Genomic DNA, 21909 nt, shown 5'->3' with positions numbered 1-21909 from the left:
TTTAATTAGTTTTTACAAAGAACTAGAAGCGCTATGCACTATATATTTTATTATCGCATTAATTATTATCTTATTGAATTGTTTGGATTTTATACTGATCTGTCTATTTATAAGAATGGAAAACTTGTCCCTTCACCATAAGAAATTTTAATTTAGTTACTGAAAAATTTAATAGATAATCTAAGGAAATTAACTATCTATTAGGAAGTGCTGTGGGTCATAGAAGAAAACATAACATATAATAATGTGCAGCTCCCTTGTCCACATTTAAAGAGTTTATCAGTTTATCAGTTGAATAACTAGTAGTTTATTTCTTATTTTAGACATTTTATAAAGCATTATGACATTTTATAGTACAATAATATTTTTCAGGTGTTTTTAAACTTGTTGATGTTCAGGGATGGAGAGTCATGACAAGAGGTTGCTGACGTCGATATTGTTGGTTGTGGTGGCCGAGTAAATAGGAAGGGATAGGTGGGAACATAGTAACAGAACCACATGAATTACTAGCAACAGACACTTAATAATATCAGCGTAGTTGACGCCAATATTGTTGCTCGTTATACGCACTAATATAAGCTATAGAAATAGCTTATATTAGTGATAAGCACTTACATTCTAAGCTGCAAATAAGTTTTTGATACTAGATCCTAGATCCTATATATTAATTATGATTTTAGCATATTTTTATTAGTCCATCAAGATAGCTCATGAAAACAACTTATTCAAAAACCATGGCTTACCGATTGTAAGAGCAGTAGCTGCTGAAACAAACGGAGTTGAAGCCTTGTTAGCAAACTGAAATCCCGTCCCAAAAGAAGTAGTCGAAGCACTTGATGTCGAGCTTCCTACAACACCAAAACTTGAATTATAACAAAGGTTGCTTCATAATTAGCTAGCAAACAGCACTGCTCAAAGAAAAAGTTGCATCTTACAAATTACAATGGCTAACTCATAATTATTAGCAATAAAAAAGTTCTTGTGTCAGAATTAACAAGAACTCAATAGATAAAAAGTGAGTTAGTAGGAATTAGTGATATACTATACTGTGTTCAAGCTCGTATCAAAATGCATAATTCAGCTTCACAAATCTGAACACAAATGACAGAAACGCACTTCCTTAGACCAAGGGAATCAGTAGTTTTCCACAATCACAGTAGATATTGTGAGAATGTTGCAGTAATCATATAAACATACTCACAACCAGAAAGCAATACATTTGTGTAGTTTTCTATGTTCACATTTCTGGTAGTTTTCTTCAACTCCAATCTTCATTAAAGGAAAATTTCGATCCTTGATAATTGTTTGATTGGTTATCCTGGTGACATTGACACATTATTATGTGTTATAGGAGTATGGAGTTTCAATAGTGTGGTTGAAAGATGGGTACCTAGTGGATATTGTTCGTGATAGAGAAAATGAAAGAATTTTAAAACTTGACTCCATTACATCTCGGTACAAGTGGAATGGAGATGTTTTGATTTTCAATACCTACCATTTGTGGTTTCGCACAGGACAGACTCCAAGGGATAGAACTTATAAAATCTCATTGTATCAAATGCAGCTTTAGTTTCCGCACTCACACTACAAGAAAATATGTGATCTGCTACGCCCGTTTTCGCAGCTAATTCACAGCTAATTCCTAGCAAACGGGTTTAGCTTGAGATATACTACGGAATACCTATTGATTCGGCCGTAGCATGGATTGAGAGACAAATTTGCTAGGAAAATATTTCTTAGTAAATCCGCAGTAAAAAGAAATAATTTCCTAGCAAATGCTAAGTTAATCTACAGCAAATAAGTATTGAAAATGTATTTTCCATAGCAACATAACTATGACATATCTTAGCAAATTCGCAACAAATCTATATCAACATAACTAACAAATGTCATAGAAAAATTGCAACAAATCCATAGCGACAAGTCTAAAACTTATCGTAGCAAATCCACAACAAATCTATAGCTATAATTTATCGTAGCTAAACATAACAAGCCAAATTTGCAGAAAATGCAAATTAAAAAATAAAAATAATAAAAAATCCAACATTCCTAGTAATAGATGATCCTCTTGTGTCCACAAACGAATTAGGCTCCCTTGAATCCATATGTGAATTAAGCTCTTGTGCTTAAATATCAAATAAACATATTTAGGCTCTCAATGAGGGCAACTTACAATTCTTCATACTCAGCACCACATGGTTTTTTCCAGGGACATATGGCTTAGTGTGGCACACCAGGAGCCTTTTCAAAGTGCTTGATAGCATCACAAGCAATTTTTGGGACCTCTAAGAAGAACCTGAAACATTAACACACAGAAAAAAACATCTATTATAAAACGCTTCAAATCCCTATTATATACCCTGTGAATTTTCACCAAATCCTAAAGCATAAACAGTTTTTAATTTACAATAGTATCTAACTAAAATCCTAAAGCATACACGGCCAGACAATGGAAGCAAGTTGAAGCTTGCTACTATCCCTACTAAACAATAATGTTTGTGCCAGAAACTTCAATTCGAGCAGTACAAGTCAAACTTTGAAGGACAGAACCAATTGTCCTAGTTAATCAAGTACATAATCATATCTCAAAGATTTTAAAAATTAAAGGACAAGATATATGGATAGAGAATGCAACTCACCTGGTTGTTTTCATTTTGCGAGGAATCTTATCTGTCTCAGAAAAAATATTAAGTTAAGCAGAATACTCAACTGGCTCTCCAAACTTAGAATGTAGTGGAAAAAGTGATTTTCCGGGAAATTTGGAGGTCTAAGGCACCGCCGACTAAGGTATTCGAAGTTCAGTACTACAACTCCAAACGCAATAGTGCAAAAGGACAAGAGTGAACGTATATCATGTATGGATAAAATCTAGAAACATTATAAATTTCTTTTAGCAACATATATTAATCTGAGCCAAATTTGAAATTGAGAAGGATTGGAAGGTGTGTACCTCATAACCTAACCATTTGGCTCGGGAATCTCCATAGAGAGAGTCTAGCTCATCAGTGTAAACTTGGTTTCCATATCTATACATAGAGAAGGTGGATCCAAGCTAAGTAAAATGATTTGTCAATGAAAATAAAGAACACCAAACAAAACATTGTGTTTAGTTGTTTGTGTATTTGGAGGGAGAGAGTGGTACATGGGGTCTCAGCCACTGACCTGATGCCATCAGAGTGATACAAGTTAGAAGATGATTCAGACAGAGAAAGGACATAGTAAGCTGGCAACCCAAGTGAAAAGGATGGCAGTGACACCTGTAAGTTAATGGACAGATGAAATTAGCGAACGAATTCTGATAATATAAATCATTCAGAACATAGTTATAGAGAAAATTGAAGTGGAGGACTTTGTTCACATAGCTTCCTAATGCCTCAAAATGTGAAGAAAAGGTGGTTATAATCATATCCTAGGCCTGATACCTCAAAGAGATGTCTACTTCATTGCTAGCACGCCATATACAGTGTTCCATACATTCAACAGCAGCTACTCCATCTTTTCTTTCCATTTAAATAAATCCATAAACATCTCTTATTGAAGACACAAAGCACAAATATAAGCATTGCAATGCCACCAACTCCAACACTTAAAATTGACAGCATTTATTCTACTTAGTTGAACCAGAAAATGTCTAATGGGAGACTATATAATGTGAAATTTATAGTTGGACAGCTTACAGGTATAGGACCATTTAGAATGTGATTGCCACCAAACATTCAAAAGGGAGGTGGTGTCTCAAGGAGTTCCCGATCATTCTATTTTGTAGAATTTCTTCTCTTACATCTGCCTCTGATGTATATTTGGTGTATTCTTTTCAGATCAAAGATCCCAAACCTGAACCGAATAAAAAACACAAGATCTGAATTATAAAAAAAAACTAAATATAGAATAGTCAACGAGAATGAAAACACAGCAGAGAAAGCACAAACCTGATAAAGAGCAATAAAAAGCAAAACTAAAGTAAAAGATGAAAAACATTTCTATTCTGCACCTCTTCTGCCGTCCTCTTGTTGTTCTTGATGTCATATATGGTTTCAGCTGTCAATACCAACTGTATAGGCCATCCCTACAACAAATGCAGCAAATACAGCAGCATATCTGCAAAGGAACAAATTGTCAGTTACAACAAGCACAACAACATAAAAATGAAGAACAAGCATAAGGACTCAGTTCTTTGCATATAAGGGATTTGGTATGCAATATTAATATCTCTGTAAATCGAACTCTGTTACTGCTGTGCTGAGAATCAAGCTAAAGATGATACATTGTGATTTTTGAGGCATGAAAACATGAATGCTGTCAACTGTATCTTTGACATCTAATGAACTTGATCCTCTCTCAAAGTGTAGCACCAGACCTTTTTTTTTACGAAGACAGGCAGTAACACTTTTTTACATGAATAAATTTTGCTGCACCAGGATTCAGGTTCTTATTTAACTGAGTTATTACATGTAATGGTATAACAAAGAAAAGAAAAATGATAGATGATTAATGCATACAAGTAGCTTTTTTTGCACTTCAAGTTGAAAGCAGTGGTCTGCCCTCAAATATGTTTCAAATTATGTTCAAAAAATTGCTACATGTCTAGAAATGAAATGACAGTGAAAAAAGGAGCCTTGACATCAGTACAAGCAAATAAATGTTATGATATATGAGGTTTGAAAGCCAAAACTATTATAAACTTATAATGTTTTCTCACATAAGCTAAGCCAATATCCACACTTCAAAAATTACTGCAACTTTGACAAAATAATAACACTTATAATTGCAATAAGCAAACAAAAGTAGCATTAAAATACATACCATGTTCTGGCATAAAGGAGCTCTAGGAGCCAGCTGATCAAAGGCGAGGCACTCCCGACTAGCCTTCTCAATTCTAGCTCTGGCCGTTTCGGTGAACCTTGGAGCAGTTACCTTAATTGCATGTACTTCACAATCCCTAATGTAATCTGAGACACAAGTCACATGGTGTTGGGTTTGTAAATTGCAATTACAAACTATAATGAAGAATTGCAAATTGTAATATCAAATAAACATGTTTAAGCTCAAACCTTACTCCAAGGGCAAGTTGCAATATCAAATAAACATGTTTAATCAACAAAACAGATGAATATCAAACGCCAATCCAAACACATAATAAATCTTGCCAAGTTGAGCAAGCTAATGAAAAATTCAAAATGCTCATATGAAAATAATATGAGGGTAGATAGAAAGAGTTCATGGTTATGACAGTTCTCATGAACAGCTTATGATAGTTCTCATAAGCTTTTTTCAGCTTATTTTCGTAAGTTCCCTAAGATAACTTCTGCAAAATCACTTATAGCATATACAAAATATAATTGAATTGAACTTTATTTTATCATTTCTTATAAAACTACCTTATGTAACCTTATACATAAGTGCTTATCATGAGAAGTGTTTGTGCTATAAGCTCCAAATAAGCTACTTATCCAAACAAACCCTAACTTAGTAGTTCTCTAAAGTTTGATGCAGCATAACAACAACTCACACGTGCTCCAAAGGGAATTTCAACATTGTAATACCGGGACAAGGTTTTAGGTTCCATAGGAATGAATTGAAGTAGAACCAAACGTGATTATTCATGGATTTCAGTGAATATTTCATTCACACAAACACAATTTCAATGCAATTCAAAGAAATTTATCTTAATTCAAATCATTTTAACTACAAGCTAAGTTACACGTGAATGATTCAAAGAAATTATCCTAAAAAATTAAATTGAGGTGAAATTACAAAAATTAGGGTTCTTACCAGAGAAACACAAATCCGAAAATTGCTTGTATTGGAGAGAGAGAGAAAATTGCGTGAATCAAAAACGTAAAGTTTTGACAAACTCGTCAGATTGAACGAAAACGATTTCTTCGCCGGATTGAGCATCGGTACGTGGTAGATCGGTGAGGCGGTGGGAATCAGTGCGTGCAAGGGAAATGGGAGAGTCCAGAGAGAGAGAAAAATTCGATTTCAGTGTTTTCAGTGAGAGAGAGAAAAATACGATTGTGTTTTACATTATAAAATTAAAATAAAACTAATTTTTACTCCCTTCAAAATAAAATATAAAATAAAAAACTAATTTCAGTCAAATGGTAGTTAATTATTTTGATATTTACTACCATTACATTTCCTAGCACAATCATGGTAGCATATTTGATATTTTCTTGTAGTGTCATTTCAGCAATGGCTTTTTTCCGTGCTTCCCTTGCCCACAAGAGAAAAAAACGTAAAAAAGGAGAAAGAAATTCCTAAAGAAAGAAAGAGAGTGAGTGATCAACCTAACTTGTTACTTCAAAGACACAAAAAAAAATGAATAATGAATCAACAAATATCTTTATCATCTTTACTTACCTTGAAGGCATCTCACTACAAGAAAATATGTGATTTGCTACGCCCATTTTCGCAGCTAATTCGCAACTAACTCCTAGCAAACGAGTTTAGCTAGAGATATGCTACGGAATACCTATTGATTCGGCCGTAGCATGGATTGAGAGACAAATTCGCTAGGGAAATATTTCTTAGTAAATCCATAGTTAAGAGAAACAAATTCCTAGCAAGTATTTAGTTAATCTATAGCAAATAAGTATTGAAAATGTATTTTCCATAGCAACATAACTATGACATATCGTAGTAATTTCGCAACAAATCCATAGCAACATAACTAAGAATTGTCATAGCAACAAATCCAAATTTAAAGTAACTTACCATAAATTTTTTCGAGCGGCGAGAGATATACTCTCCATCTTTGTTCTTGTGAATACGATCATACACATCTCTATAAGAAACTTCATGCTTCAACTCATTCTCCTATAATTGACATTTATTAGAATATACTAACTTGAAAAAATGTAATTTTAAAAACACCCCAAACAGGAAAGTAAAATGTATTATAATATAAAGCTAATAACTAACCATCCTCTTTTTATGTTCCATGAAGCATATAAAGCCTCCAGTGTGCAATACTGCATCAGGTAAGGTAGCTCTGTTACATCTATTAGCATCTGACTTCTTCCTCCATTCTGGTTTCAACCAAATGTCGACCAAGCCATCCCATACTTCTGTCTTCATTAATCCTTTGGGACCATGGCCCTTAGTGTCGAGCAAATTTGTTGAGTTCACTTGTCTTAAGGCAGAGTTTCTTGCATTTTTTAAATGATCAGGGTATCGATCCAAACATGTTCTTTCCCACACAGTTCTTGCCATATTACGATCATAGTCTGATGGAAACTTATATTTACCCTACGTTGTTATAGTATCACATATAAGTATAATATAAATATAAAAAAATTATCTATAAACTAAAATATAAGACTAGAGGAACATATATAGTTACCATAAATTCCTTAAATAACTCATCCTTCATCTCAGCATCGTAATCTTTCCACTTCTCAGCTGGAGTAGGCATCCTAGTTATCACCCCAAATATAATATCTCGGGTTACACTTTGGGGAACAAACCTCCTCCTACAGATGGGATTTAATGCAAGTGAGAAGTTCGAATCCAAATAAAACAGTAACATATTAGTGGTGCTAAAAACCTTAAAAACAATTCAGCCAACAACAAGGCACAATACAATGAACTAAACAATAGTTAGCAACAAAGTAGCTTACGGATTAGAGATCGCCTCAACAGTTATAATTTTTCTCCTATCAGTTTCTGCATGTGATCCTCCACTTGAAGGCATTGAAGTTGGTTCGTTGGCGGGTGGACCATTAGCACTACTAACCTTCTCATTGTTGGAAACTCTGGAAAATCCTCCAATACCTTTGGTTGAATTATTGGTAAATACTGCTTGTTGTCTAACTGATTTTTGTTGATTTGTTTTCTCTCGAATGAGCTAAATCTCTTCATCTTCACCATCACTGTAGGCACCATCATTGTAGGCACCATCATCATAAGCATAGTATTCATCATTCACAGCCCCACCTTGATTTGTTTTGGCCATTCCGGACACCTATATACATTGAGGAAAATAATTTAAAAAGCTGATGCAAATAGTATCTCAGTTTTAATTTCAAAAGGACCACATCTAGTCCAACTAATATACCTGGGGAAGGCTCTGGTGGATTGCGACCTCTCTCGCTACCAAGCTTTGTTCCTCTACCTCGGATTGCCATGTTAAGATATCTAGAAACAACTTGAACTTATTTTTGTTACAAAATAAATACACAATGAAACCGTGAAAACTCAATTTGATGGAAATAAATACACAATGAAACCGTGAAATAAATACATAATGTTTACTACAGTACATTACAATGGCAGATATGAAAGAAGACATTCACATGCTACTATTTGAATCTGTATAATTGAAAAAAGAAGACATTACAATGGCAGATATGAAAGAAGACATTCATAATGAATACATGATGTTTACTACAGTACATTACAATGGCGCAAGACACCTTAATCTAAGCCACGGGTTTTTACTAATTAAACAAATTAACATGCTTAATTTTAAGACGATGAAAAACAATAAACAACAAACTGATACAAGCTACTATTTGAATCTGTATAATTGAAAAAAGGTGAGGTTACAAACTACTATCTGAATCTGAATCATATAATTCTTCATCTTCATCAAAGGAATCATCATTTTCACTATCATCACTCTCACTCTCACTTATGAATTCATCATCAAATGGAACTCCCGCTGGATTATATATATATCATTTTCTTCAACTTCTTCCATTGGGGAATTTATATCAAATAAGAAAACCTGCTCATCTTCTATGATGACAGGTGTTCCGAAGGATCCATCATCTTGGTAATAATCATTAGCATCCAACTTATTCAAATCAGCGTGTTCATTATTGAAGCTCTCAGCAACGAAGAGTTTTCGTCTAACTTTGCAAGCTGCCCACCAATCCCCACTACCTCTACCATTGCTTTGTGGGTACATTGTATAGTAAACTTGTTGTGCTTGTGAAGCTAACACAAAGGGCTCATTTGTTTGAAGCTTCGATTTGGGCTTAACATCAACTAACCCATATCTCACATCTACCTTAACACCATTAATTGGGTCAAACCAGTGACATCGTAAAAGAAATACCTTGTTTTGAATTCCTAAATAAGACAATTCTAATATCTCCTCAAGAATGCCATAATAGTCCAGATCATTCTCACCATATATGCTTCCTCGAACACATACTCCACTATTCATTGTAGCTTTATTCTGTCCATTTTCCTTGGTGTGAAATCTGTACCCATTAACTATGATGCCATTATAACAAGTCACATATTTAGATGGACCATAGCTCATCTGTCGAATCAATTTTTCCTCAACTTGGTCAGAACTCACCTATATAAATCATTATAAAGACAAGTAATTTTAATATTCAGTACAATAAATGTAAATTTTAACATAGTAGTAAATGAGGGAACTCACTTGTTGTTTTATCCACCCATTGAAGTCCTTGTCCCGAAGTTCTAATACTTGATCATCAGTGATATCAGGATATGTTTGTCTTAATTAGTGAGTCTTCAAATTGTCTGACGATTATAATAAAAATTAGCATTTATTGTAACTTATGTGAAAATTCATTACAAAGTTATAGAGTAAACTTATTGGAGTAATGGTTCAACCTCCTTGCAATTTACAAGCACATAAGTCTCGGCAATGTGAAGCTCATCATCTGTCAGAAATCTGTTTCTACCTTTTCCAGTAGGGCGACAAGGGTATTTAAAAATACACAAGCATTCATCAACCATACTATGTCCACCGTCATCATTTCTAGGAACTGTAGTACGCCTTGTTTGCAATTGTGGAAACCTCTTAATCGCATAATTAGTCGTCTTATACACCATGTTTATGCATTGTTCTTCAATATATCTGCCCTAAACATTATAGAAATGTATATAGAAATGATTTTAACAATGACTTGAACAACAAATGGTCATAAAGCCAGCATTCATTAGTGCCACCAGCTAGATGACTAATCAAATTCTACTTTAATAATTTAAACGAAGTAAAATTAAACTAAATCAACTAAGTACTTATAACAACATTAATCAAAATCATTTTTACACAATTTCAGACATTAGTCGTGTCTCATACTCGTGTCAGGTCTTGCATCCACATACATGCTTCATAGTTGATATGTTTTCACGAGTGTGGAGTAGCTGAAAAACCAAACGGACTAAAACCATCTGTACAAAGGCCAAGCCTGACATTACGAGCCTCTAGTGCAAAATTCGGATATATGGCATCAAAGTGTTTCCAAGCCTCGGCATCAGCAGGATGAGTGATTATTGATTTATCATTACGCACTCCATCTGCATGCCAGCGCATATACTGTGCAGTACTTTTATACATATATAGGCGTTGGAGTCTACAAATAATGGGAAAATATCACAACATGGAGAAAGGCACATTTTTTCCTTTTGCTGAATATCCAACCTTTGGTTTGAACCGTCGGTGCCCACACACTAAGCAAGCAAAGCAAACATTTGGATCCTTGTTTTCTCTATCATATAACATGCAATGATTAGGACATGAGTCTATTTTCTCGTATCTGAATACCAACTAGGCAACCATTTTCTTCGATCTATAAAAAATTTCAACCAACTTTTCTGACTCAGGAAGCATTCTCTTAATTATGACAACCATTCGATCATAACAACGCTCACTCATGTTGAACTCAGACTTTAAATTCAAAAGTTGAGTTACAGCTGACAATTTTGAGTGCTTAAGACATCCATCCCATAGTGGTTCATTAGCATCTCTTAGCAAAGAATAAATCTTTGAAGTCGGTGGATTGAGATCCTCCTCCAAATCTTCAGAAAGATCATCATCCATGGCATCTATAACCATATCTACATAGGGATTCCTAGTCTCTGTCTCTTCATGATGGGCAGTTGATTTTGAGCTACTTTCCCCCCATTGATCTTCACCATGAAGAATCCAATTTGTATAACCTTCCATAAATCCATCTTTATACAAATGTCTCGCTACCAAGAATGTTTTCTCCCTATTAGAATTCTTACATTTAGAGCATGGGCAAAAAATGCGACCTAAGACATCAGCAACTTTTGGATCTCTTTTAGAAATCTTGATGAATTCGTCAACTCCATTTTTGAATTCTTCAGTTATTTGATCAGTAGAATTTGTTCTCTGTTTCATCCAACTTCGATTGGGTCTCATGACTATCAAGGGAATTTAGTAAAACAGAACTATACCTTATTATCATAACATATCATATTAAAATCTTGTTTTTTCTTGACAGTAATGGCAGTGTCAATGTAAATATAGGGATGTCCTATTTCTATACTTTTACTAAGTTGAATTACACTATTATTTTAATAACTAATTTTATACGATTTTATGGTAAACACTAGCATATCTATAGTTCAAAACTTACTCATGTGCCATCTCATAAACTATAACAATATATATTGAGAATGTCACCATACAGTCAACACTAGCTTATAAATATAGTATGCATATAAGGAAAAAAATGAGGATGTGTATTGATACAATTGAAAATAGTAACTTAAGCATTACTACTAGAAGCAACCAAACAGCCCTGATGTCGCTGAGTTGGTGACTAGAAGCAACCCTCAATAGCTAGTTGCTTAATCTAATATTTTGTTCTTCAAGTAAATGTATCACCTTAAAATAAGAACCTCATGTATTTAAAGTAAATTCCAGTTAAAAAAATAGTAATTAAAGCAGAGAGAAGTCCCATTACAAAGCTTGGTATAAATAAATAAATAAATGCTATAGAAAAGAATAGGAAGATAAGGAAAATTTAGGTTCATCAATGTTTTTCTCCTGGAAGAAGATTGTCAAAGTAGAGAGTTTAAGTAAACTCTTTTTGTTGAATATGAAATTGACTCTCATAAACTGACTAGTACAAGTTTACCTCATATAATATTAAAAATAAAAATACTATATGCATAGCATATTTACTTATATAATACAATAAATGGATCAATAATTCAAAATTTCAACTTAGTTATAAACCAAAACTAACATCAACAAAATCAAGCTAACAGAAGAAAAAAGTTGAATGTGAAAACTGAGATGAAAAAAAGATCAAAAGCTCTGTTAACAATTCCCTGCAAGTTTACCCAAATTACTGCAAGTCCAGCCGAGTTTACAACTGAATCAACTCAAAATTGCACAATTCCATAGGTTAACTCGCGATATTAACAACTTTAAAAAGATGAAGAACTCAAGTATTCTCATTAAAGATCAGTCATCTGGATTATGATAAAACCTTCAAGACACAAACTTTTCACTGGTCTATATCTAGTTTATTCGGTCTCAAATTTGTGTCAAGGTAGATTCCTACTCTAAAGGGCATGTGAAAATCGATAATGCAAAACACTATCACCATAAGCTTGTGATGATAATAGTCTAAATATATAAAACAGCCAGAAACAAACACTATACAAACTTCCACCCAATGAGACACTTGATCAACTCTGCAATTTGTAGCTTTTCCACAATGCCATTATGATTAACTTATGGCCTCAGTCCCACTCTTAGTCCTTCACTCTGCAAAACCGCATTCGTTCTCTGTTCAGCACTTATTTCATCTAGAATTACATAATTATTTCATCTATTAAGCACAAAACTAATTAATGTGGAAATAAGCACTTATTTCAAGCTTATTTCACAAATTAATAGCCTGTTTAGATTGACTTACGTGAACTTATTTACAGAAATAAGCACTTATGAGACCGTTTGTAAGACTTAAAGAATCAACTTATGAGGTGTACATGTGTTGTTTTTTTAGCTTATTTACATATGCTCTCTGAGATAGCTTTTGAAAATAACTTACAGCTTATCTACAAACATTTTGACAGCAGTTTGTTATAACTTATTACTTATTATCATTTTGAATGCCTAAATCCGTATTCACACACATGTTAAATTGCAAAATCAAATCAAACATAGCAATTGCAACTGAAAATCAAATCTAGAAAAAAGCTTCAACTCATCCACAATCATAATCTCGTTATTCATAATCGATCACTCACATATAATATTGCAATATTCAGAACAACAAATTGAGTTAAATAATCATAAAATACGAGTTAAGCATAGTTTTAGATACCTCAAATCAACGACAGATCAGAGAAAATGCGGCGGCCGTTGCGAAACGGAGAACGCTTTTGATGTGAGATCGAGGAAAAGTGAGAACCAGAGATTCAGTGCTGAATCAAGGAATCGGTGAGCCAGGAATGAATCGGCGATGGTGCGTGCAATGTTGAATCCGAGATTTGATGATGAAGAAATTGTGAATAAATCGACGATGGTGATGGATCGGAGATGGTGATAAATCAGAGATGGGAGATTGGAGAGGTGGGTGGAGATCGCGATACGGTCGTGTTGCGATGGAGATCGGCGCTACGGTCGTGCTACGGTGGAGATGGGCGCTCCGGTGGTGCTTCGGTGGAGATCGGTGACGGTGAGAGAATTTGTGTTTAGATGCGAAACTATGCACATGTGATAACGTGTTTTATTTTTTGTTTTTTTAACAAAAAAGATTGACATAAAATTATTTTAAATATAAAAAATCTAAATAAAACTAATTTCAGTTAAATGGTAGCTGATTATTTTGATATTTGCTACCATTATATTCCATAGCATAGTTATCCTAGCATATCTTATATTTTCTTGTAGTGTGTCTTTTTGGTCTTCTTCCAACTCTTCCGCCTCAATAAGTTTATAGGTAAACTTCTAGGATTTTTTTTTTGAGAGAAAGTAAACTTCTAGGATATTAAACATACAAGTGTAAGAGACCTTTGACCATTGTTAGTATATTTCTTTTGTTGCCCTTAACTTTAACAATCTCTAGTAGAAGGACATGTAAGAGGAGAAACATTGAAACACATCAAGACGGTGAGAAATAAAAGAATTTCTTTAATCACATGTGTAAAAGTCCCATTCCTACACCAGATAATTTAATATTTCCTAGAACTCAGTAACATAGTAATGGGCAGATAATTAAAGTCAACAACGATGATTGTAAAAATAACATGCAGAATAGCATTAACTTCCTGCAGAAAAATGGCTCTTATAAGCGGTAAAAGGATAATAATTTCTAAACTGCAACATATCAGGAAGGTTTAACAGCAGGATAAGTTACATATAGAAAACATGCAATGCATAAGTTACATATAGAAAAAAAAATATGGAACTAACAGCACTGTAATAAAAAAAAATCCCAAACAACCCAAAGAACATCAATCCCAAACTTACAGGGCAGTACTCATATTAAACAAGGTCAAATTAAATATCAATATAAGAATGTTGAACACCAAACCAATTATAATTAAGCTGCATACACTATGAATAAAACAAGGATTAAAAAAAGTAAAGAACATGTACAGAACAAGCTTTGAAAATATCGTTGATTCAAAAACAGCTGCTAAAAGCAAAATGGACAGCCAAACAGAAATCAAGGGTTTCGCCTTCTCAATAGACAATGAGTTCAGCATCAATGTGATGAGATTCACCTCGTCAACCAATTTTTGATATTGTAACCTTACGTCCAATCATTTCATGAGAAGCCTAAATTCCAGAGCAAAACAAATTTAAAAGAGATCAAGGACATTCACGACAAGATTAAGATGTTTTTATTCGTTGTCATTTTCGTCCCTGCTAACATGGATACAAATTTAGTGAAAAATTCTTAGATATCAAAGAGATTATTATGAAAGAGAGAAAAAATGATAAAAGCTTCATTTGTCACAGATTGAAATGAAATGTACATCCAGTATTTATAGGAAAAGAGGGAAATACACTTATCCTAATTACATGCTAATCCAAATGGTTAAAGCTAAGTAAGAAGGAAACTTGGATATCAAGTAACAGCATGCATGGATGTAAAGAGAAATAGCTTGCAGTTTAAGTAACATCAGAACTATGTTTATTTTCTTCTTCTTCCTCCAATAGTCCCCCACAAGCTGGAGAATGGTAGATATTAAGCATTCCCAGCTTGGATAAGAGAGCATGAAATGGTTGTGGAAGCAAAGGCTTTGTAAAAAAATCTGCCAGTGGATCAGTGGAAGTTACAGGAAGCAGTTTCATGATGCCTGCTTGCAGCTTTTCCCTCACCAGGTGACAGTCAATTTCCAAGTGTTTTGTCCTTTCATGGAATACTGGATTGGCTGCAATATGAAGGGCACTCTGGTTGTCACAGTAAAGCACAGGAAGCTTAATAGTGGTGACATGAAGATCCTGTAAAAGATAGAGTAACCATTACAACTCACAAGTAGCAGCTCCTAAAGCTCTATATTCAGCTTCTGAAGAGAACTTTGAGACAGTTAATTGTTTCTTGGTCTTCCATGAGATCAATGATTTACCAAGAAAGAAACATTGGCCAGAAATGGACCTTCTTGAATCTAAGCAGCCTGCCCAATCAGCATCAGAGTAACCTGACAAGAATATTGAAGAATTTCTGGGAAAGAATAAACCTTGACCAGGAGCATTCTTCAAGTACCTCAATATTCTAGTGGCTGCCAAGTAGTGTTTCTCAGTAGGAGAATTTAGAAACTGACTGAGTTGCTGAGTGGCATAGGTGATATCTGGTCTAGTGTTTGTGAGATAAATCAACCTACCTATGAGTCTCCTATAAGAAGGGACATCAGCATAAGGAGGACTCCCATCAGCATGGACCTTGCAAGATGGATCAGAAGGTGTAGAAGCAGGTTTTGCAGCAAGAAAACCAGTATCAGTTAAGAGGTCAAGACAGTATTTTCTTTGGCAAAGAGAAATACCCTGTGAAGAATGAGCAACCTCTAAGCCAAGAAAATATTTCAATTGGCCAAGATCTTTAATCTTGAAAGATGAATGCAGAATGTCTTTGATGTTTTGAAACTCTGAAATAGAAGTGCCAGTAATGATAACATCATCAACATAAACAAGCAAAGCTGTGAAAGAAGTTTCAGTCCTTTTGATGAAAAGAGAGTGATCAGAAGCAGACTGAATGTATTGGTGATGAACAAGGAGTGATGTGAGCTTTTCATACCACTTCCTACTTGCTTGTTTGAGGCCATAGAGAGATTTAATCAGTTTACAAACTTGATTTGGTTTTGAAAGTGTGATGCCTTGAGGTACAATCATATAAACATCTTCCTGGAGGTCACCATGCAGAACAGCATTGTTGACATCCAGCTGATGAATATGCCAGTTGTTCATAGAAGCTAAAGCTATAACAGTTCTGACAGTTGTAAGCTTAGCAACAGGAGAGTATGTATCAAAGTAGTCCAAACCCTCAATTTTATTGTAACCTTTGGCCACAAGTCTGGCCTTGTATCTCTCAATGGAGCCATCTGCATTATATTTGATCTTGTAAATCCATCTGCAACCTATAGGCTTGACATTAGGTGGCAGATCAACCAGTTTCCAGGTTCCAGTATTTTCAAGGGCAGACAGTTCAACTTGCATAGCTTGCTTCCAACAATCAAACTTGCTTGCCTCATCATATGTGGTGGGTTCAGTATGAGAATCAAGAGACAAAGCAAATTCACAATGGGAAGGAGACAAATTATTATATGATAAATGATGTGAAATTGGGTACTGAACTGAAGAAGCAATAGCAGGAATATTACAGACATTATCTTGCAAATGCAAAGGAGGTTGAGTAACTCTAGATGATTTCCTGAGGGCAGGTGGTGGTGGGATATGGGAAATAGGTGGAGTTTCAGTAGTGGAAGAAGTCTCAACATCAACAAAAGGTTGAGGAACAGCTGTGATGTTGGAAGAATCAGAAACATGATTGCCTGGAGAACAAGTATCAGATGAAAAATAGTCCCAAGTAGTGGTAATAGTGGATGGATTTGCAGGGTAGGGGAGAATGTGTTCATGAAATTGAACATGTCTAGAGATGTGAATTTCTCTAGTATGAATATCTAAAAGGACATAGCCTTTATAACCAACTGCATAACCCAAAAAAACTGACTTTCTAGCTCTAGCAGACAATTTGGTTCTATGGGACTGAAGAGAAGTGGAGTAACACAAAGAACCAAACACTTTGAAAGATTTTTCATCAGGTAAAGTGTTATGAAGGAGTTGATATGGAGATTTGTTGTGTAAAGTTGGAGAAGTGACTCTATTTATGATGAAAACAACATGGAGCAAAGCATAAGACCAATATGGGGCAGGTAACTTTGACTGAAACAATAAAGCCCTACCAACATTTAAAATATGTTGATGCTTTCTTTCAACTCTCCCATTTTGTTGGGGAGTTTCAACACAAGATCTTTGATGAATAATACCTTTTGAGGCATAAAATGAATCAAGTAAAAACTCAGGACCATTGTCAGATCTTATGATTTTGGGAGTAATATTGAACTGAGTATGAATAAGGGTGACAAAGTTTTTGACATGTTGTGAAACTTCAGATTTGGATTTTAACAAAACAATCCACACAAATCTACTATAATCATCAAGAATAGTAAGAAAATACCTATGATTATGAATAGATGTAACAGCAAGGGGGCCCCAAATATCAAAGTGTAAAAGTTCAAATTTGCTCAAATTTGCTAGAAGCAACAGAAATACTAGAAGAAAAAGGTAATTTCTTTTGTTTGGCAAATTGACAAACATCACAAGTGGCATGATTATCAACAGTGAGAGTAGGATAAAGGTGAGACATATGATTGACTCTCTTATTGGAAATATGACCCAATCTGAAATGCCACAGAGCAGACATATGGATATTACTATTGCTACTATTAGTAACATTATTAACAGATGGTTTATTTAGAAACTGAAACTTGGAGGTATCTAAAACTAATCTATAGAGGCCTCCAACTTGTTCACCCAAACCAATCATCCTCTGGGAGTGAACGTCATGTAAGAAACATTGCTTATCATGAAAGGAAGCATAACATTGTAATGCAGAACACACTTTGAAGATAGAAATCAGGTTAAGTGTGAATGAAGGTGAATACAAGACATTCTCTATGAAAAAATCTAGAGTGAAATGAATGGTGCCAGCATACTTAACTAACACAGAAGTACCATTAGGTATATTAACAGGTTTAGGGTTAATTTTATGAAAAGAAGTAAACCAGTGAATGCTAGAAACAATGTGCTCATTAGCACCAGAATCTAAGAACCAATCATTGTTATTAGAAGCAATAGAACAAGTGAAAATGGAAGATATACCTGACTGTGTAGAGAGATTTGAATCTGAAGCAAGTGAAGTATGGACATGATTAGCACTAGCAGATGAAGCTGGGGTGGAAACTGCAGGAAGCAAGTTTACTTGTTGTAACAAGCTAAGAAGTTGATCATACTGTCCTTGAGAAATACTGGAACTAGAAGGTGAAGCACTAGAACTTCCTGGTTGAGCCTCAGCTTCTTCAACACTACTAGAGGCATTCACTGAAGAATTTTACTTTGGATAATTGGGATGTCCATGCTTCTGATAACAATATTCCACAGTGTGATTGCTTTTACCACAAAAAGTGCAATGTCTGGGAGGTTTATAACTGTTGTAATAACCTCTACCTCTACCTCTACCTTGAGGTTGGCGTGATTCAGCAGCATTAGCAACAGAAAAAGGTTCAATATTGGAAGAAACAAGTGATAGGTTATTGCTTTCTTCCTGAACAACAAGAGAATATACTCTGTTAATGGAAGGAAGAGGATCTAACGTGAGAATCTGTGTTTTAACCACATTGAATTAATCATTAAGACCAGTTAAGAACTGCATGACTTGATCTTCAAGCCTGAACTGGCGTGCCTCCCTCATAGCAGCACAACGGCATGGATGAGGACATGTACAATGAGGCATAGGTCTATGAGAATTCAACTCTTCCCACAGAGTTTTCATTTCAGTGAAATACTCTAACACTGATCTAGAACCTTGTTTCATGTTGTTGATCTTAGAACGAAGTGAAGCAATTCGAATTTTATTGGCTTTTGAGAAGGGTTCTTTAAGGTCAGACCAAGCATTAATGGCGTTTTCATGAAAAACTAGGGTTTAAGCAATTTGTGGCGAAACCGAATTGACAATCCGCGATTGAACGAGATGATTACATCGTTCCCAAGCATAACGATTCAGATCATCTTCATCTGGAATCTCCATTGATCCATCAATAATCTTCAATTTGTTTTTTGCGCCAAAAGCTCAAATCATGGAACGACTCCATGCGAGGTAGTTTGTTCCATCCAATGGAGGTGTGATCAAAACAGAGTTTGGACCTTCACTTGGATGAACATAGAAGACAGATTCAGTGTCTTGTTGATTTTGGCGAGGCATTGTTGAGAAGATAGAAATTCAGCAATACGAAGAAAGAGCAAGAAGAATGCTGAACAAAGAAGCAAAAATCACGAAGAATCTTCAACAAACAAGGAAGATCGAAGCAAAACGATGAAGATGAAGCTGTAACTAACTTTCTAACAACTTTCCGCCATGGATGAACCAAGAAAAAGCTCTGGATACCATATTATGAAAGAGAGAAAAAATGATAAAAGCTTCATTTGTCACAGATTGAAATGAAATGTACATCCAGTATTTATAGGAAAAGAGGGAAATACACTTATCCTAATTACATGGTAATCCAAATGGTTAAAGCTAAGTAAGAAGGAAACTTGGATATCAAGTAACAGCATGCATGGATGTAAAGAGAAATAGCTTGCAGTTTAAGTAACATCAGAACTATGTTTATTTTCTTCTTCTTCCTCCAATAGAGATCAAGCTCACCTTTGAGGACAAAGAGATAGCATGGAAGAGAGAGCACAAAACCAAAGAGAGCTCAATTTTTATATTTTTTTTACCATTTTTTGCATTCAATGATCTTAGCTTTATTTTATTTGACAACTATATATCATAAAAATAACGAGTGAGGGAAGAGTTGCATAACAAATATCACATAACAACCAAGAGTAAAAAGTTGTTAAACATAAATTAATATGTAAGAGAAGATATATACAATGGTAATTGGTAGCTAATGGAAACCAAAAATATCAAGAAACTAGGAAACAAATTGAAAGTTTACATTCGGGAGACATCCTAGGACAAAAGGATAATTTTTCTAATGAATGTTGATTTGCCTTTTGATTTAAGAAATGACTGATGTTGATCTTCATGACCTGTAAAAGTCGCGCATTTTGTAAAATATATGTTTCAAATTGAACGTCACCTCCAAAGCCTTCGTAGTTTATGGTACATGATCTGAGGTGAGACGAAATGCATTTAGGAACAGACTTTGGGTGTTTCCGGTTTATGAACAAATCTTTGTTGAATCCTATCTGCAAAACATATACAAAATGAGATTCACAAAATTTACACCAAGAAAAGAAGAAATATAATCAATCCAAAAAACACAAGAAACCTTGTCAATAGAAATTGTTTGTAGATTTGGGCAATATTGGAGCACTTCCACTATATCATCACAATGATGAAAGAAAGAAAAGTATAAATGAAGATGGATTATGTTTTGAAATACAGGATAGCAAATATCACTGGAATTGATCTCTGGTTGAGGATGCTTCTTCTTCATCTACAATAAAAAGTTTCTAAATCAAAAACAAGTTACATATAAAAATTAAATCAAATAACAACATAAGAAAAAGTTTTAAGAAAAGGTTTATTCTCAACAACATAATATTTTTTTGTCACATGATTGTGGTTGCATCAACAGTATTCAACAGCAGTTCTATGCAATTCTATGTCCATTACCGCAACTATTAAAAACTGAACTTCGTGAATTGCTTTAAATGGAACATCAAATGCACGGATATTGGCTCTGATCAATTTGGATAAGGTTTTAAAGCATCCTTTACCAACACCCTCGCTTAGTTCTGTATAGTGAATGCGAGTATGCAAATCCTATAAAACGGGACACCCACAAAGAAGCTTGCTGAAATTATCCGTATTCTTGAAATCAACATGCTCCAAATAAAGGGTCTTAAGCGAGGGAAGATCAACAGATATATTACCAGCCACCTTTATCATACTCAGTTTGTGAACCACAAGGGTTGGAAATATGAAAATACTTTGCCCCGAGATGATTAGCTGAAGATTACTAGAGACGTGGAGATTCTCTACAGGATGTCGTTTTGCAGTTTCAATCAAATCGTGGAATTTCAAACTGTTCCAATGTACAGAACCACACTTGAGGTGAAGCTTTTTGATGACTTTGTGAGAGAGCATGACTTTGTTGACCAAGCGACAAAAGCGAAGTAAGGAATGTTCGCCATAAACAGATTTATCATCGAAGTTGAGAGATGTGAGTAATTTACAGAGTGGAGTCCACTTTTTCGAGAGAACACTTGTTTTGAAAGAAAATTTGGTTGGAAGAAAAGAGAGAATGTGACACAGTAACTCATCTGGTAAGTTGCTAATCCTATCCACGAGGGCTAAGTTTTCCATTGTCCGTAACCTATTTCTTTGTTGAGAGAGAAAGAGCGACCTTTCAATATTGGGGAAATTGTTAAGTGCGTATCAAAGGGTAGAAACAAAATTGGCGGAAACACCGTAAATTTAACAAAATAATGCCAAAATTAGTTTTCTCAAAATATATATGTATGTGTGTGTGTGTGTGTCTATATATATATATATATATATAGGGATAGGATCAAATGACACCAAGGTGTCAAATTAAATTTGACACCAAATCCTAACCATTAATCCAACTTTAATCCGACGTCTCTCATCAATTCATTAAATGCTCACATGTTTGATAAATGATCCATATTTTAATTTTAGAAATAATTTATTCTTTCTTCTCTTGATTAGTTACTTACCATTTTTCGTTATATTTTGCACCAATAGGAAGATGATTGCCATTTGATTTCTCTCTACTATTTTTTTTAGAGATTCTGTTTACTAATTTTTGTTGGATCATCTTTTGTATCCTGTTTGCATTGCTACTCTTTCATCTGTAAGACGATATTATTCTTGAGTTGATTTTATTTTTTTGACGAGA

The 21909-nt window shown here is 34.5% G+C and overlaps 2 protein-coding genes across 2 annotated transcripts; both read right to left on the bottom strand.

Moving 5' to 3' along the window:
* Positions 1-6627: 6627 nt before the first annotated feature.
* On the bottom strand, positions 6628-7938 carry LOC146923375 (uncharacterized). Its single transcript, XM_085711701.1, has 4 exons — positions 7623-7938; positions 7346-7475; positions 6925-7251; positions 6628-6819 (listed from the first exon to the last, which is right to left on the bottom strand). The coding sequence occupies exons 1-4, from the start codon at positions 7694-7696 to the stop codon at positions 6628-6630; spliced, it is 723 nt and encodes a 240-aa protein (XP_085567827.1). The 5' UTR covers positions 7697-7938.
* A 553-nt stretch (positions 7939-8491) lies between these two features.
* LOC146923374 (uncharacterized) lies at positions 8492-9819 on the bottom strand. The gene is made up of 2 exons (XM_085710520.1): positions 9613-9819; positions 8492-9313 (listed from the first exon to the last, which is right to left on the bottom strand). Exons 1-2 carry the CDS (start codon positions 9817-9819, stop codon positions 8636-8638), a joined length of 885 nt encoding a protein of 294 aa, XP_085566646.1. The 3' UTR covers positions 8492-8635.
* Positions 9820-21909: the final 12090 nt, after the last annotated feature.

Source organism: Medicago sativa, chromosome 5, assembly GCF_051527215.1.
Source record: "Medicago sativa cultivar Bolivia chromosome 5, Bolivia_mono, whole genome shotgun sequence".
Lineage (NCBI taxonomy): Eukaryota > Viridiplantae > Streptophyta > Magnoliopsida > Fabales > Fabaceae > Medicago > Medicago sativa.
Note: the sequence above shows the minus strand (reverse complement) of the source record. Positions and strands in the feature narration are given on the sequence as shown.

Bases quoted from the DNA above. Each gene is read 5' to 3' on its own strand.
- LOC146923375 (XM_085711701.1), bottom strand. From the start codon at position 7,696: ATGCCTTCAAGTGGAGGATCACATGCAGAAACTGATAGGAGAAAAATT. The intron at 7,476-7,622 runs GTAAGCTACTTT...TCCCATCTGTAG, and splicing joins GTTGAGGCGATCTCTAATCC to GAGGAGGTTTGTTCCCCAAA. The intron at 6,820-6,924 runs GTTAGTTATTAG...TGTCAATTATAG, and splicing joins TGGAACATAAAAAGAGGATG to GAGAATGAGTTGAAGCATGA.
- LOC146923374 (XM_085710520.1), bottom strand. From the start codon at position 9,819: ATGGTGTATAAGACGACTAATTATGCGATTAAGAGGTTTCCACAATTG. The intron at 9,314-9,612 runs GTAAATTGCAAG...TGATTTATATAG, and splicing joins TTGCCGAGACTTATGTGCTT to GTGAGTTCTGACCAAGTTGA.